At 33.7% G+C, this 14,318-nt stretch overlaps 1 protein-coding gene across 3 annotated transcripts in view; it reads left to right on the top strand.

Annotated features, from left to right (window-relative positions):
- Positions 1 to 14,318, top strand: part of LOC132053227 (uncharacterized) — an 88,000-nt gene that overhangs the window by 70,349 nt on the left and 3,333 nt on the right. Inside the window, exons 2-11 of one of the 3 annotated variants that reach the window (XM_059445155.1) lie at positions 9,403 to 9,606; positions 9,975 to 10,003; positions 10,089 to 10,191; positions 10,812 to 10,983; positions 11,584 to 11,766; positions 12,097 to 12,254; positions 12,585 to 12,861; positions 13,005 to 13,219; positions 13,346 to 13,444; positions 13,542 to 14,062. In XM_059445155.1, coding sequence (XP_059301138.1) covers positions 9,447 to 9,606; positions 9,975 to 10,003; positions 10,089 to 10,191; positions 10,812 to 10,983; positions 11,584 to 11,766; positions 12,097 to 12,254; positions 12,585 to 12,861; positions 13,005 to 13,219; positions 13,346 to 13,444; positions 13,542 to 14,062 — 1,917 coding nt within the window. In that variant the 5' untranslated portion in view covers positions 9,403 to 9,446. Of the gene's footprint in view, positions 1 to 9,319; positions 9,607 to 9,974; positions 10,004 to 10,088; positions 10,192 to 10,811; positions 10,984 to 11,583; positions 11,767 to 12,096; positions 12,255 to 12,584; positions 12,862 to 13,004; positions 13,220 to 13,345; positions 13,445 to 13,541; positions 14,063 to 14,318 lie in introns of those variants that run through there. The other 2 variants (XM_059445156.1, XM_059445154.1) reach the window with 2 other exon arrangements.

The raw sequence follows: 14,318 nt of genomic DNA, 5'->3' as shown, positions 1-14,318 counted from the left end.
ACTAATGCTCTATGCCTCAAGTTCACTGAAGGTTCAACCATGTTTGGTGAAGAAGACAAATAATGAGGAAATTAGAAAAACAAAGTTATGCATGGTTAGACTTTTACTTTTACATGTCATAATTGAAAGCTTCAAGAAGTGGCCAAATAAAATTGGATTGTGCCTTTGGTACTTTAGTTGGTGTTCATACGGGTAGTACTACGTAACTTCAGTAATATTTAAGATTTTGAAATATCACTTAAGATTTTATATTGAAGGTCTGCTATACAAAAATTAGCATTAGTTTGATGAAGTAAGGAAATAAATATATTAATGAAGTTCCTAAATTTTAGGAATTTCTTTTGCCAAAAATAAGACAGTTTTTATTGGAGTGTTTGTTAAATAATAATTTGAGGAAAAATAGTAAATGATAATTTTTGTCTATTATAATCTTTTAATGAAGGGCAAAAAGTTAAGTCAAATACGTGCTTTGCACGTGTAGCCTAGCGATTATTATCAAATTCATATAAAAAAGTAATAATCTTTTATGTAATGCATAACTTAATTTTTTTTATTTAACTCTTAACAAAAATGAAATATTACAAACAAATACAAATCCAACTTTATTTATAATTTCTTACGTACTCTCTCTTAATTATTATTTTTTAACTTAAAAATCAAATTATACAAAATTAAATTGATTATAGTTTATTAACACATAATGAAGACTCTGAAACCTAATGGAGTTCCAGTGCACGAAAGTTTCCTACTTTATTTATTTTAATTTTATGTCAAATTTTGTTTATACAATAAATAATAAACCTAATGGAGTTCAATGGAGTTCTAGTGCACGAAAGTTTCCTACTTTATTTATTTTAATTTTGGTGTCAAAATTAAAATAGCTAACTAGATATAGCAATTATGGTGAAGCTCCAAAACTCTCATCAATGGTGTTTCTACAACAACAACCTATTCTCTTGCTCCTAGATGATGCTACAATATCATATTGCTATAATCAATACTATTCTTCATCACTCATAAGATAAACAAAACCACATGATTAGCAAACATAAGAAGGATTTTCCTCTTATTTCGGCCTATCCATCTAGATTTAGCAAACGAATTGTTATGAGCCGAGAGCTTCGGACCGGAGATCCTCCAATCGCTTTTCTTGTTGCCACCGGTGTATTTTTGCTTGGAGTATCAATATCCGCCATTAAAATGGAGAATTAGAGCTTGTTAAAGATACTCTAACAATGGCTGAAAATATATTTTAAAAAAAATTGAATGAAAAGTGAAGGTAAAGTCGATGAAATTTATGAACAATTGAAGATAAATAAAACAAATAACATAATGAAAATTAGTTACCTGTAGAGATTGGGTAACTAATAAGGAAGAAGAAGAAATCATGCTAATTATGGTGAAGAATAATGGGAGTAAAATACGGTTGTGAATTGAAGATGTGAGAGAAAAATATTAAAAAAAAAAAAAAAAAAGAGATTGGGGGTAAGTGGGAGAGAGATACCTTATTTTTAGGGAAATACACTGCAGTTGCAAAAATAAGTTATAAATTGTAATTTGATAAATAATTAAGCTACCAAAAATAATTAAAAAAAAAAGGTAGCTATTACTAATAAATAAGTCTTAGAGGTAGTTATGGGCTGTAAATTTTCCTAATTTTTTTCACAAGTTTGAACTTTGAAGCCCGTTCTTTTCAATTTTGTAACCATGTCTAAGCATAGTAGACTCTATCATTCCGTATACATGAAAAATATGATAGATTTAATTGATACGTACAATTTTCTCTATTTTCTTTATACATATGGTTCCGGTAAAAAAATATTAATTTGAACATATTACATATTCAAATAGGTGATAAAAAACTTAGCAACATAAATAGAAATAATATGAATGAGAAATAAAATTCAGCACAAAAGCATGCCTTTAAATCCAAGCTTAATCGGCATGAATTAAAGTGTCAATCACATACTCGAATCTTCTTTTGCCTACACAAAAAAATTGAAGAATAAATTGATAATGACATAGTTTCGAACGACTTCAAGTAAAGACAGAGAAATTTAGCTCTCAAACCTAAAATTTTAACGTGCGAGATTATATTGCAAAAACACAATAAATCACATATAATATCATAAGCAAGTAAAGAAGAAGCGAAAATTGAAGAAAGAAAAAAGCTCAAAGCATATGAGAAATTAAGAACTCATCAACTGGATAATTCAAATTGCATTGATAAGAACAGAAAAAAATTAAAATATAAAGTTAGAATTCTATCATTGAAAGCGAAAGTAAATGTTTTTTATCAATTAATACATAAATGCATATGCTACTCCTAGTCTCCTACAAAGAAGAAAGGTTGAAAAATAAAAGAACGGAATGGAAGATTATTATTATGAGAATGAGTATATATAGATTTTAATATATATAGATTTTAATATCCGGCATCACAAATGTAGTGTAATTAGAACTTAGTTAAAAGAAAACCCAAATTTGAAGAAATTATTGAAGGTCAAAGTCCTATACAAGGTAAAGTTCTAAATATTTAAATTTTTCCATTATAAATTATTTATGGAAGAGTTGCCTTTGAGATTTATATTTTACGTTCTTACCATAATTGAACAAATTGAATTTGTCCATTGCTATCTAATTTACAAAATTTTACATTGCAGAAAAGCTATGATTTTCTTTATAGAAAGAATTTCGAGCTATGATTTGAGGACTTGAAAATACTCTCCTAAAGAGAATTCAGTGACTGTTTCGCATATTTTGTATGCAAACGACAAATTCGTATTTTCTGAAGTTGAGTAAACACAATTGAGGTACCTCAGAGTTGTTTTATTGGCATTCGAGGTAGCTTCCAGATTGCATGTCAATTTCACCAAAAACTCAATTTGTTAATGAGGTAGCATACATTCACCATCTAGGTAATATTTGGGCTGCAAGATAGAGACATCCATAACCTATTTGAGACTCCCTCTTGGAGCAAAAATTAAAGAAAAAGAGATTTGACAAGCCGTAATCAAGTAGTTTGAGCACAAACAAGCTACATGGAAGAAACAATATGTATCTTAGGGTGGCAGGGTGACATTACTGAACTGTTTACTGGATACTATCCCGACATATATGATGTCTTTATCCTGCTGCCAGTGAGCATAGAGAAGCAACTCAACAGGATAAGATGTAAATTCCTAAGGGAAAGAAATTCCGAAGGTAAAAAATTCTACCTGGTGGTTTGGGAATAAAAAATTTGAGATTAAACAACAAATGTCCTTTGCTAAAGTGGCTATTGGGAATATCAGAGGAACATGACGTAACATGGAAGGATGTAATCAACGTAAAATATGGAATGAACAACCCATGGAAACTAAAAGCATTAACTTATGGAGTCATAGTTTGGAAAGGTATTAGCAACCTGTGGAATGAATATAAGAATAGGAGGAACATGACGTAACGTGGAAGGATGTAATCAACATAAAATATGGAATGAACAACCCATGGAAACTAAAAGCATGCAACATATGGAGTCATAGTTTGGAAGAGTATTGGCAACTTGTGGAATGAATATCAGAATTCGTCAAACTGAAAATAGATGATGGAAAGAAAATCAAGTAGTGGCAAGACGTATGGCTGGACAAAATGCCTCTAAAGGAGACATTTCCTGATTTGTACACAATAGTAGAAAGTCAAGAAGCTACAATGGATGAATGCAGAACTAGGAGTAGATGGAGCTTAAATTTCTGGAGGAAGTTCTTTGATTGGGAAATTGAGAGTGGCACTACTCGCTGAAAAGTTGGTAGCCTTAAAGGGGCTAACTTCACAGAATCATAGGTTGATTAGAAGGCGGAGAGAGATAGATGCTTTACGACAAAGTCTAGTTAGACTGAATAGCAACGCAAAGTGCAACCAATGGCCAAGGAAAATCCTATGGAAGTGCAAGGCACCCCTGAAGGTAATGTGTTTCGCCTGGATTGCATTACACGGTGCATGTCCAACTTAAGCAAACTTACAGAGAAGTGGGATAAGTATGTACACTAAATGTTTTTTTGTGTGCCGAGGCAGAGGAAGACTCAGAACACCTGCTATTGCATTGACCAAAGTTCTTGAAAATCTTGGGACTGTTCATTTATTTTTGGCTTAAAATGGATGATGCCCAAAAATTTGAAATCAACAACTGGGGAAGTCAGAAGTTAAATAAGCAACTCAAGACTACATGAAACACCATTCCCCAATGCACCTTATGGACCATATGGAAAGATAAACTATAGATGGTTTGAGGGCAAAGAAGAGGCATTTTCGTTGTATCTAATATAGATGCTTACAGTTTATGACTTTCAGGTGTAAGATGAAATATGTAAATCATTTCGACTCTATTTTGGACTACATTGACTCCTCACAGTAGAAAGGAGCTATAGTCCCAGCACCGACTTGGTGCTGCTGTTTTCGAGGAGAAAACTTACTTATAAAAAAAGTCTCTCTCAAGAGACTAATATTTAAATTCAATGACAGAACAATCACGTGATGGGGCAAATCAGCCACCTCATGCACCTTTTTTCAGTCGTTGCCACTTCCTTCACCTAGTGCCACCAGTTCCTTCCCCTAGCACCCTCTACTCTTTCAAAATATATCCAAAGCATGGAAAAAGCACCATAGAACTAATTTTTTTTGACTGGTCACTAAAAGAATCTATAGAAGTCATATTTTTCCATATTCATCTATGTTACTAATTCAAGAACAAGCTAATCAGGCACCAAACAAAGTGCAAATACTGTAAAAAGAAAGAGCTCCATGCTGGACCTTCAAGAGCACATCTCTGCGAAGATACACGCAAAGGAAGTAAAAAATAGAAAGATAGATTTAATATATATATAAAATATATGTAGCGTAGAAATAAACTATAAATATGCACACATGATTAAAGATCAATGACGTGAAGTATATGAAGTAAAAACCATGTTAATCAATTTTAACTAACATTTTAAATTTCTAATTTAATGCAAAGATACAGTTTTAAGTTAAGTTTCTAATCAGGATTAGAATATACTAAAATTTCTATATCTTACTATTCTAACCTATTCATCCATAAATTTTCTTAGCCTAATATATTACTTACCTATTAGTGCAGCATAATACAAAGCTGTCACCCGCAAGGCACTGTGTGTTGCAGGATCTGCACCCTGACCTATAAGGTACTTGGCAATTGCACTATGTCCTTGACAAGTGTGAAGAAGAGGAGTATATATATATATATATATATATATATATATATATATATATATATATAATATATATATATATATATTCATTCTTCCTTTCAATTGTTGGAAATGTGATTTCAGACGGTAAGAGCTTATTTTCATATGTTCAATTTATTTGCAACTACGATTTAATGGTGTTTTACTTTTATTCTCTTTTGTGATGTGCTGATTTGTACTTTCCTGTTTGCTGAGTCAATTATATATATTCTTAATGATTCACTTCCTAGTCTAGTACTATGCCTCCTTCTTCGTTGTCAGATAAAACATGCATAAGGTGGTTTGGAAAATCAGATCCATTTTAAAAATTAGGCACCTTATTCATCCATTTGAGGGTATCGACGAAGGTAAATATATGTTCCAAAACCTGGACCGGCAGTGAGCCGAATAATCTTTAGTGTTATGAGTCATTGTTTGAAGGTGAAAATCCATTTTTCCCATTCTTTTTCCTGGGGGGTGTGTGGGCGGGGGGGGGGGGGGAGAGAGAGAGTTTGGAGTTCATTTTCATGGTATGCAAGGGAGATATCTGAACAAAGAAGAAACATCTGGCTGAAAAGGTGTCTGAACTGTTCAGATCAGGAAGAGATAAAACCAAGATTATAGTACCTTCATAAGAACTCGTAAACCTGGCCGGCCTGTAATCTACTTAGACAGTCAGATGGTTTCTATGTACCTGGTAGTGGGTTTACCAGCTTATAAAAAATACAGTAATTTTCAGCATCTGACTAAGATTCACTACCCCATTGACTAAGATTTTTACGATCCCTGTATTCTGTTTTAATCTTAAGTCTGCGAAACTCCCTTTATTTTTTTTTTAAGGCAAGCTTGTCTTGTGCCTTCTGGATTCATCATTCATTACAGTGAAGAAAATCAACATCTTTATATAAAATAGATAGTCTATGACTCAAGCTACCACTACAAATTTGACATGAAGGGTGTCCTGGTCTACTATATGTTTAGCTTAGTAATTACATGGATCATTTTGATAGAAACCGTTGCACATATGTTCATACTACTTGCTTGGTATTTATAGAATTTGCTTCGGGGTAAAAACAACTTTAATCATGAACTTGTTAATTTCTGAACAAGTCATTGAAGATAATCAATTTCATTTTCCACGGAGGAATGCATCTATAAGAGACAAGCAAGAAGCTTTCAACGCCCTGTTCGCAGCTACATCACAGAATCAGAGTGTTCCAGAATATAGTGTGGATAGAATCGTTAAGCTTATGCAATATAGAGAGAACAAGCAAGAAGCTTTCAACGCCTTGTTCACAGCTACATCACAAAATTATTTTTCCATGATATATAGTGTGGATAGAATCGTTGAGCTTATGCAATATAGGAGAGAACAAGTACTTCATTTGTTTTTTTCTCTTAGATAATGCTGTTGGTTTCAGTTTTTCTTTGAAAATTGCTTGCAGAGATATATACAGCTCTGACTCTCATCGGATATCTCCTCCCCTCTCATGCAAATTTGAGCTCCTTTTTTCATTGTTGTCAACCGTGATAATATTTCCCCTTTATATTATCTGCTCTTGCATTACTTGTGGACACCATTTTTTGTTGGGAGAACAGTTTTCTGATTAGTTCTAAGTCTATTGCATTGGCATAATTGATTGATCTGTAGGTGACTGAAGCAAAGAAGGCTGCTGATGCAAAGGCGAGGGGAGATGACGCTTTTAAGAAGAAAGAAAATCAAATGGCTGTAGATGCATATACGGAGTTACCTGCTAGACTAGTAGGATTTCTTTCACAATTCTTGAAGAATAATGCACGCAATTATCCTTTTTATGTGCAAGTATAGATTTTGACCACTGTTATGCTGGTTATGATTAATAGTGTATGTATCACTTGCGGGGTTCGCTTTTGTTTTGCTTATAATGTTTGCTCATTCTCAAGAGGTCATTCTAGACCCGTGGAGAGTTTATTTGAATTTGTAAGGGAGGAGTCTCATCAGCCACCCACTGCTGGTCAATAGACAACTATTGCTTGGCAGACCCAGGGGCGAATTCAATATATTACTATATAATCCCAAAATATAAAAATGGAAAGAACACATGATCAACACATGATCACCCGACTAAATTCGATATATTAAGTGATATAATCTTTAAAATATATCTAATATTAAAAAAAAATTCGAACACACAAAAATCTCTCTCATTAAAAACATTTTTTTTGTAGATCTTTAAATTTTCCCTCATATTTGAAATCTTTTAAATTTGGCCAATTTAAAGACCGGTCAAAAATTGGATTTAATCCTTGCCCCAAGGCATACTTTTGTTAATGATCGAACCCTACTCTTTTGCTTTTTTTTTTTTTTAAATTCAAGGCGAACTCATCCCCTAGAAACCTCCTCATTAAAAATGTTTCAAAGTGGACACTATTATATCTGGGCCGCATGGAAGAAGCTCTATAGGGCCCAACAGATTTGGCCCAGTCTCTAAAATCTTCTTTGAACGTAAAAGGGTCAATAATTCTTTCCCCTTCAGATTTAAAAAATTTCTAAGGAAAATCTATTAATATTAGCATAATTTATAGAAGGAAAATCTTAACTTTTTATAAGATTATATCTGGGCCGCATGGAAGAAGGGGCCCATTTGGCCCAGTCTCTGAAATCTTCTTTGAAATAAAGGCCAATAAATCTTTCCCCTTCAGATTTAAAAAATTTCTAAAAAAATCTATTAATATTAGCATAATTTATATAAGGAAAATCTTATTTTTTGTAAGAGTAAAATAACTTATGTTCGAAAATAACTTAAGTCTTTTTTGAGGCAAACACTAAAAATATTTAAAAAAAATTTTTAAAGATTGTTTTCAAGAACTTATAAACTAAACTGAACGCTCTAAATCATTATTAATTTTAAAATTCTACATATTATTTCTTACTACCTAATTCGTATAAGAAAAAATTTAATAAATAAAATTTTAATTGACTTTAAAGTCTTAAATATTAAGATAATAGTAAATAACTATTTTATCTTTTATAAAATCTTTTAATGAATAATAAAAAGTTCAAATAATATTTATAAGGGCTTTTGTGTTTTTAATATAATACATATATCCCCTCAAATCTAATGGGCTTCTTCAATAAAACTAAAAGTGTTTTTAACTTTTGACAAACTTAAAATTACAATTGTTCGTTACTCAAGGACTATTTTAAACTTTTGGAACAATTTTCCTGATTTTCTCAGCAAAACTCTTGCCATTATCACTTTACATTGAAGTGAATTACCGCAACAAATTCCAGGTTTTTTTTCTCTCTTAATTAGTCAGTAGAAAACTTACGTATTTATATCTGTTTTTTTTTCAAGAATTTTTATACATAAATTTATGCCCCGTGTCATAAGTATTGAGTTCATGAACCCAATACCCATACTTTATATTCGTCTGTGGTAGATTATATATATGTGGAATGTTCATTTAATTTGTGTTTGGGGCACCTAGGGTTCTTATTTTTCTACTTTGGTATCTACTGACAGTGATAGAGGAATTGAAAATTTTCAATCTTGGTTATATATTAATGGCATAATACATAAATAGGCCCGCCCTCCAACTTTGGGTGTGCACAAGTAGGCACCTCAACTTGTAAAAAGTTGAACACATAGACACAAATGCTGTCGTGGCGCTGACTTGGCATTGACGTGACACATACTTTTTTTGTAAGTTAAAGTGTTTAATTGACAAAGTGGAGAGAAGTTGAGGTGCCTACTTGTGCACATCCAAAGTTGGAGGGCATACTTAAAGAATGAGACCAAGTTTGAGGGCCTATTTATGTATTATGCCTATATTAATTGCCTGCCAATAAAAGTTATGTTATGGTTTGTAATTCTTCTGCATACCAGATATTAAAATCAGTTTTTGTCGAATTCGTAACATTTGGTTCTATTTTCTACTTGATAGAGGTATTGAAGTTCTTCAATCTTGGTTATATAATTGACTGCTAATAAAAGTTATGTCTTGTTTGGAATTCTTCTGCTTACTAGATATTAAAAGCAATTGTTGTCGAATTCGTAACATTTGGTTCTTTTTAGAAAATAAAATTTATCTGTAGTTGTATATAGCAACTCTTATTAAGTATTTTCCATTATAGATGGAATTTAAACATGTTAAGCTTCTTATTATGCTTTGTTGGGCTTGTTTAATCCATTTTATCCATTCCTACTCATTTGGGGTTCGATTCCAACTGAAGTAGCTATGGAGAAGGAAGTAGAATCGAGGCGAAAGAGAGAGGTGTTGGAGAAGGTGGTTGAGGTCATTGCTTCAATCAAAGATGCCAAACACGTTGATCAAGTTATCTGTGCTCTTCATTCCCTCGCCCTTCGTCTCTTCCCTCTTGACTCGCACTCCCTCGCAGGTGCGCGCTCTTAGTGTTAAATAATAGTATATTTTTATGGTTAATTAATGTCTCAATTTGTGTCTAACTACAGTCAAACCTCTCTATAACGGCCTCGTTTGTCTGGATATGTTTGGCTGCTGTAGTGAGATGTTGTTATAGAGGACATATAGTATAACATAATATAAAACTCAGTTCCAAAGAAACTACGCTGTTATAGTGAAATGTTGTTATAGAGAGGTCTGACTGTAATACTAAATTTTAAAAAGTGGTTGGTGCGAACACAGTTGTTTTTGCTGTTACCTCAACTTTTCTGTTCTCTAGGAAACCCATTTTGCCTCCGTTTTGTGAAAATAAATAATCTTTTTCTAATTTTGGTCAATTTATAGGTAGTGTTAATGAGCAGTACAGGGAACAGGTACATAGTTAATTTTTTCTCAGACTATACTGTTATTTTTACTGGGTTTTCTTTTCTTGTAATGTTTTGATTGTTTTTACTAAAGTTAATTAGTGCGAGACTCCCGGCTACGCACGAGAGAGATGAATGGTGGCAGATTTTCTACAAAGGCCCTGCATTCGCAACATTGGCTAAGATTTTGTTATATGGTAAGGTTGATAATCCTGGTCACTTAGTCAAATGACAAGATCCCTTTATTTTATTTTCTTATTGTCATTATAAGATCCCTTTATTTTTAACATGATTTTAAAAATAAACAGTGCCATACTTCTTTGCTCTGTAGTTATAGCTTAATTCTTTAGTCTTTATGGTTTTTTATGCATGCGATAAAAAACAATTAAAACCCACAGGAAGTTTTTCTAACTTCTTTTTTGTATTTCTTTAATTGGTTTTAGGAAGTAATTGTGATGTGCAACTTCCATTTTCTTTGAGTCATATAGCTTATTGTCTGTAGTAAAAAAATAATAATTTAAGACCCCATGGGAAACTTTCGAGAAACTTTTGGACTTTTAGAATTGGGTTTAGGAAGTAATTGTGAATGAAACTTTTACTTTCTCTGATGCATGTTGCTCATTGTGTTTGTTTTGTTCAGTTCGCTCTTTGCACAGTTGATTTGTCTTTACATAGACATTTTTTTATAATGTTAACTGTTGTAATGATGCTTTTGCGTAAATTGATATACTTCCTTAGACAGAGTGATCTGTCATTATCATCTTAATGTCTTGGTTGGTTTCTTATAATGACAAGACTAATTTTTTTTTTTTTTCAGATTTGGCTTATGATTGGCTGGCATGTCTCCCCATTTCTGTGAGGATGCACGTCTATGATGTGTTCTTTTTGAGAGGCCAAGTCATTGAGGTTGTAAAGAAATTAGTTCCTTGTCTACAATGGAGAGGTAGTAGTGATAATGACACCCGTTCCGTCCACTCAAATGCTGAAAGGTAGCAAAGCATCTTACACTTTGTGTATATGTGGTTCATTGAATTCCTATTTAGTACGTGTTATCTCTCTTTGTGTGGCGAGTTCAGGCAAAGTGAGAATGCAGTCTTAACAATTTTATCCTTCCATATACTTGCTCATGGAATAATTTCGTTATTGGCTTCATTTCGTCGCATTATATTTAACTAAATCAGACTATGAAGAATAAAACCACTGTCTAGAAATGTGCAGGTGCAAAACTGTTAAAATATGTAGGCAATTATCACTTCAGAACTAGTCCTGATAAATAGTTAACATGTTTACTTAATTGTTGTCCCAAGATAAAATTGGTGGGCAGCTATACAAGATATATCATGTGAGTGGTTTTATTGATGGTTGTTAGCACATTACTTTATTCTGCCTAGCGTATTTTTCTGTTCGTTTCGTCGGAGTGCTATTTTGGCTCATTGTGGTAGAAATGTTTGAGTATTATCTTGATCACTGGTGTCTAATTGATACAAGACCATGTAGACTTGTTTGAATGGTGCAACACTCTCCCTTCGGAGATATGCTCACAAAGTAATGGCTTACCTTACTTCTCATCTTCTGAACTTTGACTGCAGATTGCTTGTGCTTTGTTTGCTTGACAATATGGGAGTTACCCAGATTGCTCGAGAATTGTCTACTTACTGTCAAGAAGATCTTGCCCATGAAGAGCTCAAGCAGATTATATCACAGGTGGTCCAACTCCTTACGTCTATACCTGATAAAGCTCAAGCAGGAACCCCTAATGCATTATCATCACAGTATCCTTTTTGCCTTCTTTTTTGGGGTAAAGTCCCCTCTGACTAGATTGTCTGTTTTCATGCAATAAGTACCTGTTGAATCTATCATGATGTTAAGTTGAGCTCCACAATTTCAATCATCTTTGTGTTATGGGCAGAGGAAACTTAACAACAGTATTCTCTCTCTCTCTCCCCTCCTCCCCACACTTGTGGATTGTAAGGGGTTGTTCAGTTAACAAATGAATTTCGTTTTCAATTCCTTTTCCCTCTAGTCCAGCAGGTTACACTACTTGTTCTTTCTTCCTTTTTTGCCTCCTTGGTCTTGTTCCACTCTTTAACAGTGAATTTCAGCGTGTTCTTCAAGCATATCACTGCTCAACTTCTTGCTGGAGCACATGAATGGGACAAGCTTTTAGATGGAGGAGATCACGTTGATAAAAACAAACTAGGTGGCGTCCTCCTGTTAATGGGTGAAGCATTTGCCCGCATTAGTCGGCGAGGATCAGCAGGTACATTTGATCAACACAAGCAAATTGTTCAAAGAATCTTACTCCCGTTGTCCAATTCCTTTTTAGTTTGTCCCAAGAGGAGTGATACCTTCTATAGTTAGAAACAATTTAAATTTAAACTTCACATTACCCTTAATGAGATGATTTATAGCCACAAAAAAATCTACTGCTTGTTTTAGACCACAAGTTTCAAAAGTCTTTCTTTGTTTCTTAAACTCTGTGCCGTGTCAAATTGCATCACTTAAATTGGGACAGAGGGAGTAATTTTTTATTTGTACCAATAATTTGATATATCAGTTTATAAAGTGGAATCAATTTCTGCAATTGTAGATGTGCTGTTAGGCGTAGTGGTTCCTGAAATACATAAACACGTACAAGGCTTCTTACCGCCAAATTCGGATATCCCTATTGGTGAAGCATTTCAATCAACACCTGGTTTGCGATTTTGGTTGAAGATGATGGAGTCAATCAAAGACCCTTACTGCTTAGAAAGAATGACTGAACAGCTACTCAAACAATTAGTAGCTCAAAATACAGGAGATATTGAAGCTCATTGGATTTTGTGGATATTATTTCATCAGGTTTACCAGCAACAAGCCTCAATTAGGTTGTGAATATTTTCACTATGCAGTATGCATTATTATGATAGAACTTGGATTCCTTTTTGTTTGTCTCGAAATGATTGTTAATCTAGGATACGACATCCTGTTTTATATTTTGATGCGTCTTTTCTTCAATTCTCTTTTTCAGGTCCATGTTTCTTGAGAAATTCTTACTGTGGAAAGTATTCCCTAGTAATTTCTTGAGATGGATTCTTCACTTTGCTGTTTTCCAATGTTCCCCTGAAAATTCCTCATCAGTGAAAGCTTGTAACCTCCGTACTCTCTCAGAGACTGTTCAGCGGCTTGTCACGGCTTGGTCCAAACGGGAGTTTGTGCAATCTACTTCAATTGAGCAGCAAGCCTGTATTCTTTTTCTTTTCTTGTAGCTGTAAATTTTGCATCTTTTTTTTTTGTTGAGAAAAGTTGTAAAATCTGTACTTTCTTTAGGTTCTACTCAACGTTTTTATGGTTCCTTAACTTATGATCCAGATAACACTGCTGCCTTAGGGCTTTGCTTAGAGAAGATGTCTAAAGAAGATTTAGATGCAACCAAGGATGCAATGCAGTGTATTCTTGAAGGAGTTAGCTGTAAAATTTCGCTCTTACTGTTGATCAACATAATCTTTCTGGATGACTATTAACTAGTTGATTTAATGCTTCTCATATCTTTTGTGGTTGCTAACAGGTAGGTTGGAAAGTGCTGACCATTTGATCCGAAAAATGGCTAGCAGCGTTGCATTAGCATTTTCCAAAGTAATTGACCCCCAAAATCCTCTCTACCTTGATGATAGTTGTCGTGAGGAAACTATTGACTGGGACTTCGGTTTATTAACCCCAGAAAAAAGATTTTTGGCTAGTTCCACAAACATAGATGGAGATATTAAGGGTTGTTCAACCACAGTAGCTGCAAAGGTATCAAATACTATAGCTGCTGCCAGCACACATGATAACATCACGAGTAAAAAGAAGAAATTATTTGGATTTGAATCTGTTGATCCAGATGAGATCATTGATCCAGCATCCCTAAATTATGAGGTCGGCTCTAGTGAAGATGATGAGGATAATGCAAGTGAAACTTCCGAGTCCTCGAATGACTCGTCTTTGCAGCCGTATGACTTGGCAGATGATGATGCAGATCTGAAAAGAAATTTCTCACAGTTAGTGGATGTGATCGCAGCACTAAGGAAATCTGATGATGCTGATGGTGTGAGTTCAAATGCTTATATCCATATATCAGACAATCTGCAGAGTGTTAATTTTATCATCCTTCTAAGAAATGAACAAGCTTTGATACACTTTTTGTTGCTGTGAATGACCTTTACCAGCTTGTATATTAGAATGAGAATTGGTCAGCTAACTATTAGTTTATAGTTATCAGGATTACTATTAAATCGTTTGGTATTTAGTAATACATATGCTCCGGGCTACCACTAAAGTAGATGAAAAAGTTCTCTCCTGTGCC

The sequence above is a fragment of the Lycium ferocissimum genome, chromosome 4 (assembly GCF_029784015.1).
Source record: "Lycium ferocissimum isolate CSIRO_LF1 chromosome 4, AGI_CSIRO_Lferr_CH_V1, whole genome shotgun sequence".
Classification (NCBI taxonomy): Eukaryota; Viridiplantae; Streptophyta; class Magnoliopsida; order Solanales; family Solanaceae; genus Lycium; species Lycium ferocissimum.
The sequence above is the reverse complement of the archived record's forward strand: the minus strand, read 5'-3'. Positions and strand labels throughout refer to the sequence as shown.